Source organism: Suncus etruscus, chromosome 8 (genome assembly GCF_024139225.1).
Source record: "Suncus etruscus isolate mSunEtr1 chromosome 8, mSunEtr1.pri.cur, whole genome shotgun sequence".
NCBI lineage: Eukaryota > Metazoa > Chordata > Mammalia > Eulipotyphla > Soricidae > Suncus > Suncus etruscus.
The window spans coordinates 116,447,826-116,461,113 of record NC_064855.1 but is presented as its reverse complement, the minus strand read 5'-3'; the positions used below and the strand labels follow the sequence as shown (position 1 = coordinate 116,461,113).

Sequence of the window (13,288 nt, the reverse complement as noted above, 5' to 3'; positions counted from 1 at the left end):
TAATCATAAGCTCTTTTGGGAAACAAGGATTTGAAACTAATGTTTTGCACTTTTCATTTTCAAAGAAAACCTTTGCACAAATTCAATGATGTCTTGAGAACAAATATCTTCCTGGGCCGGGCGGTGGAGCTAAAGGTAAGGTGCCTGCCTTGCCTGCGCTAGCCTTGGACGGACCGCGGTTCGATCCCCCAGTGTCCCATATGGTCCCCCAAGCCAGGAGCAACTTCTGAGCACATAGCCAGGAGTAACCCCTGAGCATTACTGGGTGTGGCCCAAAAACCAAATATATATATATATATATATATATATCTTCCTATTTCTTTAAACAATGACATCTATTTTGTCTTTGTTCATGAGAGATACATTTCTTTAAAAAAAACATTCTTAAATCTTTGCATTAAGTATATTGTATATTATTGAATCATAAAAATTTGGAAGAGAAACAATAAAATGTGATGTTTAAAGAACTCTGAACTTGCATTCCTAAAACTAGTAGTTCAACCCAGCAATAGAAACATCAGAAGCTAGCAAGACCTATAGAGCACAATCTCAACAGAGCCAGAATGCAGTTGTAAATGGAGAAGACAGAAATAAGACTTTGGATTGGGGAGACATAAATGAGAACAGAGTTTTCTATATAGTCAAGATAGACATTTAAAATATATTGATCGACACATCAAATGTATCTGTACTATTTAACTCCCATATTAGGTGTTGATTCAAAATCACTCATCTAAGAAGACTTGGCCCACTAGGGATATGGCTCAGACAAATGCCTTGCATATTGAAGGCCTTGGATTCAATAGCACCCGCTGGGTGTATCCCCCTAAGTACCCAACACTGGGTAAGGCCCCACAAAAACAAAATAAATATGCATAAATAAATAAAGACTCCAGAGGTAGGATTCATTTTAAAGGTTAAAAAAATACCACTTTAATTTGGTAACCATGTTAGAAAAAGAAAGGAAAAGAAAAGAAACTGTGGTACTATGTACAATGTACATAGAATACTATGCAGATGTTAGGAAAAATAAAGTAAGAACTTTGCTTCTGTATGGATGGATATGAAGAATATTAGGCTGAGTAGAGTTTAGAGGGAGAGGGTTAAACAGAATGTCACACTTATTTGTTAGATATTAAAAAATAATATGGTATTAAGCCCCAGAGACAATAGAGAAGAAGGCTGGTCCATGGAAGGAAGCTTGCCCAAAATAGCGAGTGAGTGTTTAGTGCATTTTGGGCAGAGAAGGCGCCATTTGACAACAATAGTTGGAAATTATTACTCTAGATAAGAACTGGGTGATGAAAGGAGAAAAGTTGATATCATTGTAACAATATTGAAAACCAGTGTCTAAAAAGAAGTAACAGAGAAAGAGAAAAGGAAAATATCTGCCATAGAGGCAGGCTATGGGGAGCTGCATGGAAATTGGGGGCATGGGCAGCAGAAATGTACACACTGGTGAAGGGGTAGGGGTGGACATTGTATGACTAAATTTCAACCATTTACAACTTTTTAACTGTATCTCACAGTGATTCAATTTTAAAAAATCATTTAAAGAAAGTAAAACCTTACTAAATTAAAAAAATAAACAACTATTTAAAAATACCACTTAAAGGGGTCGGAGAGATAGCATGGCAATCAGGTGTTTGCCTTGCATGCAGAAGGACAGTGGTTCAAATCCCAGCATCCCATATGGTCCCCTGAGCCTTCCAGGAGCGATTTCTGAGTGTAGAGCCAGGAGTAACCCCTGAGTGCTGCTGGGTGTGACCCAAAAACCAAAAAAATTAAAATACCACTTTAAGAAAGTAGTAAAAGGGGTAGAGAGATGGTACATTAGGCAAAGGACTTTCCTTGTCTGGGTTTCTTGATCCTCAGCATGTGTATTTTCAGTCCCCAAGACTTTCCTCTCCTCCCTTCTTTTTCCCTCTGTTCCCCTCCTATACTTTTCTTCCTCTTCCCTCCACTTCCCTCACCTAACCCTTCTTCCCCTTGCCTCCTCTTCCCTTCCTTTCTTTCATTGCCCTTCCCTTCTTTTCCTTTCCCTTCATTTCCTTTCCCTCTTTCTTCCTCCCCTCCCCATCTCTTCTATTCACTCCATTCCCATCCCTTCCTTTCTCTTTTATCCTCTTCCCTTGCCCTCTCCCTTTTCTTCCCAGACCTTCCTTTTCCTTCAACTCCTCCCCCTTTAGATCCTCCTCTCTCTTGCCCTCCCTTCCCCTAACTGAGACATGTATTTCCAGTTGCTGTGCTCCCACATTTTATGGTTGCAGGACTTACTGGGGTCCACACCCTTCATACCTGGCCAGTAGGGGGGGAAATCAATCACAGTTGCAGGATCCAAGATGGTGGGTATGGTGTCTAGGCCCAGGCTACTGGGAAAATGCATGCCACATGTGGAACAGCAAGAATTGGAACTTGCTCTTAGTGACACAGCTGGTACTCTGAGCCACTGTGCTATTCGGCCAGATCTTATGGTTTTATCATAGAGCATTCACACACTTTCTCTTCCACATTATGTTTGATATCAGTGGAAAACATAATAGACTCCTGTTATCTTGGCTTCTTACAGAGAAGGGTCCATTTCAGTGTATGCACTCAGCATATCTGGGGAGAAGAAAGAGTGGGAGACACAGAGAAGACCCTGTGTTGACTTGCTCAATGCAGGTCAAAGTCAGAACCAAGGACAGAGAGTGAGGGTTATTGTGCATCATGCTTTGGATGGGTAGGAATCCCAGGATTAGACATAAACTCCTGTAATTTTTAGCAGAAGTCCTTCCAGGCACTTATAGACTCTACAAACAACTTAGCAGCCCTCTTCCTTTTCCATGGCCAACAGCAAGATCCCACCATGTCTCTCCCTGTTCAGTTGGAGCTTAACTGTCACTGTCCCCTATGTTGAAATACTGTATTTTCTGGCGTATTAGACGCCTTTTCAAACAAAATAAAGTCAACCGAAAATCGGGGGTCGTCTTATACTCTGAGTATATCCCAAAAATGTTTCAATATGCCGCTAAAAGAAAATTGTCTGAATATTGCCACAAAATGAATTTTCCAACTCGATCCTGCACCAATCACTGCAAGGCTGCTCGGACCACCTCTCTAACTCAGCCAATCCAAGCAGGCTTCTGATGCATGCACATTAGACAATGTTCTGGACCCGAATCTACACTGTCAAAAGCCTGCTCAGAGTGGCCAGAGTCAGAGAGGAAGTCTATTACAGTATAACCTTTGGACCTTTGCTTGTTGTGATTGGCTCACTGTGGTACATACAGTTGCAGCACAGGAACGTTCTGTCTGATACAGTGAATATAGGCCTAAACCTAAGTTTTAACTGCAAAAATCGGGGGTCATCTTATATGTCCGGTCGTCTTATACGCCAGCAAATACGGTAATCTCCTGAGCCTACTTCTTCAGTAGGTAGCAAACAAGAGCTCTTTGAATCTGCCTGAATTGTCTCCTGCCTTTCTTGAACGTCATTCTCTCACCATTAAGAAAACCCGGAGTTTCAAGTGAGAAAGATATACTTTCTGCATATTATTGCTCATAAGATGATGTCACTGTGGAATTAGTGTTTTCTGGAGAACTAGAGTCTCTGTTAGTTTGTGACAATGAACAAATTAGGTTAAAACTATGAATTTGCTCCCAGGAGAATAGAAATCCAAAGTGCTGGAGTATCAGGAATGTTCATATTTATGTCTAATCGCGTAAAACTTTGCTAAACCCTTTTTTAGTGTCTTTTAGTGTCATTGGAAAGCATCTAGTTTTCCCAGGGAGCAAATAAAAATGCAAATGGATCCAGATGAATATTTGATGATGAAATACAATCATTTAAGCACAGAATATTCTGTCTGTCTTTTTAGAGTAAATGCTAAGTGAGTAAAATGATTAATAGTATTTATATATAATTAGATCATCTGTTTAGATTTATTTGGTATGTGTATATGGGTAGTTGCCTATTTTTTTTTTCAATAGAGAAAGAGGATGAAATACTTTGATGTGTATAACATTTCTATAGGGGGCCAGAGAGGTGGCGCTAGAGGGAAGGTGTCAGCCTTGCAAGCACTAGCCAAGGAAGGACCACAGTTCGATCCCCAGGCATCCCATATGGTCCCCCCCAAACCAGGGGCAATTTCTGAGCGCTTAGCCAGGAGTAACCTCTGAGCATCAAACGGGTGTGGCCCCCCCAAAAAAAGAAAACAGAAAAAAACAAACATTTCTATAGAATAAAAATATTTGGGACTGGAGCAATAGTATAGGGCTCTTGCCTTGCACACAGTTGACCTGGGTTTGATCTCTGGCATCTCATACAATCCCCCAAGCACTGCCAGGAGTGATTTCTGAGCACATGAGCCAGGAGTAATCCCTGAGCACCACTGGGTGTAGCAAAAATGTATATCTAAAAATAAGAATGAAGTGAGAATAATAAAGCTAATAGAGAAGAATTGAGCGATGTGTGCTCCCCTCTCTGGTCAGCTTTGGGTGATGCCCTCAGGGTGGAAGCTCTGAATTTTAGTTTCTTCAAAGATTCCCATTTTAAGTCCTATACTTCCTGATACTGGGGGACATGGACTATGAAAACCATATCAGGAAAGGATGCCTATCTGTAGGAAGGAGTTGAAATGTGACATGAGGTAGTAATTCCCTGAAAACAAGGCATCTCTTAAAAGGGGGAGCATCAGAGATCTAGTACAGTGGGGAGGGTGTTTGCCTTACTTGTGGCCAGCCCAGGTTCTACTCAGAATCCTGTATGTTCCCCCATGCACCTGGGTGCAGAACCATAATTATCCGCTGAGAATCTCAGTGTGAGGCTCCCAAATAAAAACAAACTAAAACAAAAAGGTGAATCTTCCTGGAGAAAGTTCAGAGAGATCCCCGAGGCTCATTTCTATCTCCTTAAGCCCAGATGGGAGGTTCCTGGTATCGCCCAGCTAGAATGAATGCTGACATTGCAGTTTGCTCTTTATCTCAGCAAAGAAACTCTGAGATCAGTTTCCACCAAACACCATGATGTTGTCCATTCCCATTTATTTACCGCTGCTTAAAGAGGCATGAATGGCCAAAAGCCCAAGAACAACAGAGTAGCAAGCAAACAAACATTGCCCTGTCACAAGAAGAACTGGAAATGGGGACTGGAGCTCAGAAATTCAAGATGAGCACCGAGAACAGGAGAGTTTCAGCCCAAGGGAAATTATGGAAGGAAGAAATTGTCCTCCTTTCACATTGAGCTGCTTTCCCATTGTCTCAAGAACTGGTGATTAGGGCATGGAAAGGAACTTCTGAAACTTTGATATTTGCAAAACATGAACTGAAAATGTGATCATTGTCATGCTGTTCTTACAGGGGAAATACCATCCAAAGAATGGTAGACATTAGGAAGGAAAATCAATAGAGATTCATAGATGAATACTCAGCAATCATGAAGGACAAACAGAACTGGTAGGAGAAAAATGCTAATGAATGAAAATAGTTTCCTGTCCTACCCATGTACAAGTGAGACCTGATGGAAAAGGTTCCATTAAAAGTGAGAAAGTAGGGACCAAAGTGATAGCACAGTAGTAAGGCATTTGCCTTGCACACAGCCGACCTGGGATGGAACCGGGTTCGATCTTGGCATCCCATATGGTCCCCTGAGCCTGCCAGGAGCAATTTCTGAGCGTAGAGCCAAGAGTAACTCCTGAGCACTGCAGGGTATGACCCAAAAAATAAAAAACAAAAACAGAAAAAAGAACTGTAGTAATCAATATAAATAACATTAACTTATTTATATATAATATATAAGTAATGAATATATGTATATAAATATAATTATTAATTTATAAAATGTGCTTACATATTAATATCATATATTATATCATATATCTATATAATAAAATATTATAAAAATAACATAACAATCTATATAACTAAATATCTGGAATAAATACAGACTCTCATACCAAAGGAATAGAATTGAGTTCAGAGACATTATCAGGTATATGGACAGTTCATCTTCAATAAAGGAGCAAAAATATAAAATGCAACAGGAAAGCCTCTTCAACATACGATGCTGGAAAACTAATAAGTTCCATGTGAAAAAAATTTTTCCTGAGCATGCTTCAAATCAAGATACATGTATGAACATTGAATAGCTCCTCAAATATATTTGTAAGTAAATGGCAGTGATATCATTGAAAGACTAAATAACAGAGGAATTCAGAGGAATCCATCATTTGATCCTTATTTTTCTGGCAAGTTTTTGAGCATTTTTGGGGAGCAGGTGTAGTAGAAATAGCTTTCTTGACATGTAAGATTTTTCCTTTCTCCCTGTCTGCTTACAGAGAATTAGCCCTTAATTCACTGAGACAATGCTATGTATCATAAGAGCCTTTAATGCTGACCATCTGTACAGTCCTGGAACAAACCCCAGACGGTGCTGCTAACATATGACAGAAACTATAGATTATAAGGTTGTCCTATTATTGCAGAGGATTCATACAATTAACTTCAAAATAAATCAAGAAAAATGTATCAGCTGCTAATGAATGCATTTGTTTTTACACACATTTGTATAAGTGTGAGGGAACTTGACTAACACTTTGACAATTAATCAAAACTTCTAGATAAAAAAATATACAAAAGTGAGTTTAGATTAAGCAATGTTTATTTCTTCACTAAAGCTCACTAGGTAGACATGGTAGAAACATATATATGCATCTATATACATAGATATACCAATTATTAAAAATATGTCTATATTTATCAAAAGGATATTAAATATATAAAAATAAAATTTACAAAGTAACAACATAAATCTTTATTTAGAAAGCTTTCGTTCAAGAAAATTGTTTTCATAGGAAAATAGTTATGTCCCTGAACATAAAGACTGCATTAATCCTCTAACATTTATTTTACATCTAAAAGATAAAAAAAGAAATGGATAAAGACACACATGAATGTAACCAATTCCAGACAGAGCCAAAGTCACTGAAATTTAAAAAATCTGACTATTGGCTTAAAAGGAAATATTTGGAGCTTTTAGGACTGACCAAGATGAATAGTTTTAATATCAAGAGCTTCAAATACTGATGAGACAAAATGCCACCCTAGAAAATAGGCAAGGCTATGAGCAGCGAGAGTGTTTCGAAAACAAAAAGAGCCTAGAGGACCAATACACATTTGAACCAAAACGGAGCACTTGATTGAAAAAGTTGAATTGACTCTGGAGGTGGTATAGAAACACATCCTGCTTTTTTCCTGAAAGCAGGTGATTTGCTCTCCTAAACCATGAAACACTCTAGTCAGTAATGCCAGCTTTCATAATATATTTATAGGCTAAAAAAAAAAAAAAAAAAAAAAACCTATAGGGGCCAGAGCAGTGGTGCAAGCGGTAAGGCATCTGCTTGCCTGCACTAGCCTAGAACGGACCACAGTTCAATCCCCCGGTGTCCCATTTGGTCCCCCAAGCCAGGAGCTATTTCTGAGAGTATAGCCAGGAATGACCCGTGAGCATCACCGGGTGTGAAAAACAACAACAACAACAACAAAAATCTATAGTATTTTAATACAGGTACAATGTATGGAATCTCTACATAAATACTGATACAACTCTTGGAAACTGTGTTGTCTTATCTTTTGTTTGTTTGGGGTAACACCTAGCAGTGCTCCAAACTTACTTCTAACTCTGTGCTCAGGGATCACTCCTAGAGGTATTCAGGGGATTGTATGATGAGGTGCAAGGGATCGAATCAGCTGCATGCAAAGCATGCATTTGTGTGATCCACTGTACCATCTCTCTCTCTGATCAATCTTGATTCTGAAGTAGCAAAAGGCATTGGTGGTGGGAATGTTGCACTGGTGAAGGGAAGGTGTCCTTTTTTATAACTGAAACCCAACTACAAACATGGTTGTAATCATGGTGCTTAAAGACATAGATATTAATTTAAAAAAACTATGTCCCTGTTAATTTCATATAATGAAAGAACAATTCTGTGAAAAAATGTCAAATTTAAAAAAAAATTGTGCAATGAGAGTATTTGAGACTGGTCAGGAAAATGAGCAGTACTCATATGTCTTGACCTGGGAGTTATGACCCTGATGATTAGTGGTGATGAAAAAACCCAGCTTCCACATGACACAAAAGCTAACATATACCAGTTAATAGAAATTACATGGGAAAGGCAGACAAAGGACTGTATGAGTACTTTGCATTGAAAATGAGCTCCCAGTTAAATATATTGCTATTTTCAAAGGACATTTCAGGAGCCAGGAGCCAAGCAATTGTACGAAATAGTAACTGACCTGGTTTTCATCGCCATCACTGCTTCTGGTCACTTGAGCACAGAGCCAGGAGCACAATGTGATATGTCCAGAAAATAAAAAGGGAGAGAGAGAGAGAGAGAGAGAGAGAGAGAGAGAGAGAGAGAGAGAGAGAGAGAGAGAGAGAGAGAGAGAAAGAAAGAAAGAAAGAAAGAAGGAAGGAAGGAAGGAAGGAAGGAAGGAAGGAAGGAAGGAAGGAAGGAAGGAAGGAAGGAAGGAAGGAAGGAAGGAAGGAAGGAAGGAAGGAAGGAAGGAAGGAAGGAAGGAAGGAAGGAAGGAAGGAAGGAAGGAAAGAAAGAAAGAAAGAAAGAAAGAAAGAAAGAAAGAAAGAAAGAAAGAAAGAAAGAAAGAAAGAAAGAAAGAAAGAAAGAAAGAAAGAAAGAAAGAAAGAAAGAAAGAAAGAAAGAAAGAAAGAAAGAAAGAAAGAAAGAAAGAAAGAAAGAGAGAGAAGTTTAAAGGAACATGTCAACTTAAAGAAGCACCTTCGATTTAATGATGTGCAAGATGAGGAAGTCAATGGAATTTCCTTTTGGCTTACAAATTCAGCAACTGTAATGTCTTTAAAGTCCTATTCCTGAAAATGCTGTTTCCCAAATTCTGTGTTCTTCACCTTCTCTAAATGTACGTGGAAGTAAACCCTTTCTGATGTTTCATGTTGACCTAGAAAATGGGAGACAATTGCTCCTGTATACCTATCCAGACTCTGTTTTAGTATTTCTTAAAATATGATAGAAGTAATCCTAATATTCACCTTCTGCTCCTTATTTAGAAGCAAAATTGTTATTTAATTGAAAACTTCTTTATGAAATGCAGATCTGTAACTATAACATAAGTAAAGGAAAGATAACCTGCTAGAGTTCTATGTATAGTTTATAATATTGCTCTTTGCAATAGCAGACTTTATAGAACCGATGCCATGAAAGAGACTGAATTAACTCAGGAAGATAGTAATACTGATCATTAACTTGATTGATAATGTAGATGTTAATATGTTAATAATATGAAAGTATATACACATAACTTGATTACTATGAAATTCATATTTCTCTGCTTATATGTGTGGTTCCTAGTGTAATGATATTTAAACTATTTTAATTTGAGTCATTTGGTTTTTTTTTTTTTTTTTTTTTTTTTTGGTTTTTGGGCCACACCCGGTAACGCTCAGGGGTTACTCCTGGCTATGCGCTCAGAAGTCGCTCCTGGCTTGGGGGACCATATGGGACGCCGGGGGATCGAACCGCGGTCCGTCTCCTAGGCTAGCGCAGGTAAGGCAGGCACCTTACCTCCAGCGCCACCGCCCGGCCCCGAGTCATTTGGTTTTTAATTGCATTGCTCAGCAATATCTGGGGCCTGGGTACCAATGCTGGTGACTCAACCTGATGATGCTGACCTTGCTCAGTGCTAGACCTCATGATGTAGGACCATTCCAGCTACTGGTGCACAGGCCCACTAGGACCCTCCCAGCCATGCCCAGAGAGGCCAGACAATGCCAGGTATCAAGCTCAGAGCATCTACCTACAATACTTATGCTCCAATCTTAGAACTTCCTGATCCTAATATTTTTAATGGACATAACTTTGGTTTATATGACTAAATATGTTTTAGGGGGTCACACATTTACTTGTTGTTAAATGTTGTTTATTAATCTCTGTCCATTTATAACACAATGTGCATTTTAGAAGCCATAGTTCACAACTGATTTATATAACATGCAGCTTTCTGTGTCTACACAAATCTTGCTACAAATTGGTGATGGCAATGACGTCAATGAGTGGCTAATGAAGAAAGACTAATTTGCTCATATGTTTTCCTAATTGGTTGATAATGGATTCAGTAAGCTGGTGTAGTGGGTATGCTTTAAGACACATTTTCCATTTGAATGTCATCTGTGCGTCAATCAACACTTAATTCTTTTGAAGCAAGTCCTGGCCTTCCATGTCTAGCCTCACGGTGTCTGTTCTTTCAGGTGGCTTTTACTGCCTTGTTTGACCTGGAAGCCTTCCTGAAGATCTGGTGTTTGGGATTCACAGGATATATTAGCTCCTCGCTCCACAAATTTGAGCTGCTCCTTGTCATCGGAACCACTCTCCATGTCTACCCTGACCTTTATCATTCTCAATTCACTTACTTTCAGGTAATTGAAACAATGTCTGTTTGTCTCTAGGATCATTTTCTTTCCAGGAGAAATATAGGCCACTATTTTTCACAACTGTATTGACTTCCAATGGATCCAATGAGACGGTATATGCCTAAAATTTGCACTTTTATAAATTTTAAGTCTATCTTTAGACTGTCCAGCAATGCATAGCGAGTCTTAAAGATGTTTGACAGAATTCATAACCTGGAACAATGTGAAGCTATACACATGGCTGTGAAACTTAACAGACTGTATATATCAGACTGTAGTCTACATAAGAAATTGAAAAACTCTTAAAAGAATATGGTACTTGACTTTCAGTCAGAAGGTAGGTCTTTCTTTTCAATATACATTAAATATATTTATGCAGTAATGACTCACATAGCCTGAAATAGCTGAAAGAATTCAGCCCTGAGTGCCAAAGTCTTGGATTCAAGGTCTGGCTTAGATGAGCACCATCAGGATGGGCCTGGCTTCCCTGAGCACTATTTGAGAGAACTTCCTCAGTTCTCCAAATAAAATTATTTTTTTTTCCCCTTTGGTTTTTGGGTCACACCCTGCAATGCTCAGGGGTTACTCCTGGCTCTACACTCAGAAATTTTCCCTGGCAGGCATGGGGGGCGATATAGAATACTGAGATTCGAACCACCATCCTTCTGCATGCAAGGCAAATGCTTTACCTTCATGGTATCTCTCCAGTCCCCCCAAATAAAATTATTGATGTTTCTCCCAATTATACAGATTTTAATGTCATATTTACTATGTGTTATTATATTATTATAAGTACTTTTTTTAAATATAGTGGAGCTCATCTGGGTGTATCTTTATCCTTTTTTGTTTTGTTTTGTTTTTTGTTTTTTTTGGACCACACCCGGTGACGCTCAGGGGTTAGTTTTATCTATGCACTCAGAAATCTCTCCTGGCTCGGCGGACCATATGGGACGCCAGGGGAATTGAACCAAGGTCCGTCCTACATTGCCTACATGCCAGGCAAATGCCCTTCCGCTGTGCCCCATCCTCTGACCCCATCTTTCTTGTCTTTTTCCTTAACTTATTTTGATTAACATGATTTAGCAAATTTTATTCAGGTTGCAGCAAACTGCAGGATTTCATCTCTTCTGATAGTTGAACAGTATTTTAGATCTACCATAATTGATTGCTAGGCATATTTGGGCAATAGAAAACCACATTGTCACAAAATAGGTGTTTCTAGACCAAGGTTTCAACTTTGGGTTGAAAGGAAATGTAGCCTGGCTCACTGTTTTTATTTGTCGGGATATCAAAGTTAACCATTTTCAGAGTAATATTAATTCAGCTGCCAGATCACAGCCTGAAATTCAGTACTTCTGAGAGCAGGGGGAAAGAATATGAAAATATAATTCACAAAAGTGAAAAAACAAATGCCCTGCAAACACAGATGGGAATACAAGGCTGAATAATCACAACCTAGCAAATTGAAATCACAGAGGGTATCATAGTTCAAGCTTTCAGTCTAGTCAACAGCTGTGGACAGAAATCACATGTCACTTATGAGGTTGTAACCAGAGGCTTGTTTATCATCATTATCAAGAGTTGGCTAGGGTAGGAGATAGACAAATATTTAAAACTCTTCTAACAAATGTGTTTTTCAAACATTGGTGTCATTATCTTCTCCTGGGATTGCTGTCTATATTCACAAAATCAGCATGAACATTTAGAATCTAAATTAGATAAGCACTGTGCAGAATTATGGAAAATATGTCTGACCATTAAAGCGAGATTTTCTTGACAAACTTATTCATTAGCCAAATGAAAAAATAGCACTGCCTGTTTCAGCCAGAACACAGTATAAAATAAATTCTGAGTTTTAAAGGTTCTTCTAGTTTCTCTTAGATGACGTTTCAATAAGAGGTTGAAAATTGATGCAAATTTTTGGTAAAATAATATATTTATTCTGGGGCCAGAGAGATAGCATGAGGGTAAGGCGTTTGCCTTCCATGCAGAAGGACAGTGGTTTGAATCCCGGCATCCCACATGGTCCCCCGAGCCTGCTAGGAGCGATTTCTGAGTGTAGAGTCAGGAGAAACTCCTAAGCACTGCTGGGTGTGACCCAAAAACTGAATATATATTCCTAAATATGTATTTAATAAATATGCATTAAATATATATTTAATATATTAGTGAATATATATTCTTAAATGACTAGAAAATTATCTAAATTGTTGAAATGATAAGCAATTGATGAAAGTGTAGCAACATATACTAATTGAACTATAAATTTATAAGAATTTGTTATAACTTAAGTATGATCTTATATTTAATATAAGATCATATATTTATAGAAAATATATATTTATAGAAAATGCAAATAGTTGTATTTATACACACAAAATACTTACAAATGAAAAATTGGCTATAAAAATAAACCAAATTTATCTATTAACAGTCATCACCTCTATGTTTTCTGAGTAATTTCGGCAAAGTATATAGAGCTACTAATATAGTTATAATCATCTTATAGAGATGCATAATGGCAAGTGATACTTGGAATTTTAATAACTAGCTTAGAATTATAATTTGTAATATTTTAATTTATGTATATAGTTCATCTCCATCTGCATCTCTCTATATATGGCCATTTCTTGGTTAGGATGTTTTTTGTTTTGTTTTGTTTTCTGTTTTTGTTTTAAGCAGGAGAGGGCACAACCAGTGGTGCTCATAGTTTACTTCTGGCTCTATACTCAATGATTACTCTTGGTGGTGTTCTCAGGACCATCTGTGGCTCATATGGGACCAGGAATAATCAGCTGAAATGCAAACAACTTCCCCCTGAGCTATCTCTCAAGCATCTGCAAGTGTCCATATTTATGACCTTCT

General features: G+C 38.2%; 1 protein-coding gene across 1 annotated transcript in view; it reads left to right on the top strand.

Annotated features, from left to right (window-relative positions):
• Positions 1-13,288, top strand: part of NALCN (sodium leak channel, non-selective) — a 306,322-nt gene that overhangs the window by 132,514 nt on the left and 160,520 nt on the right. The window contains exon 12 of the mRNA XM_049778612.1: positions 10,262-10,429. Coding sequence (XP_049634569.1) covers positions 10,262-10,429 — 168 coding nt within the window. The remainder of the gene's footprint in view (positions 1-10,261; positions 10,430-13,288) is intronic.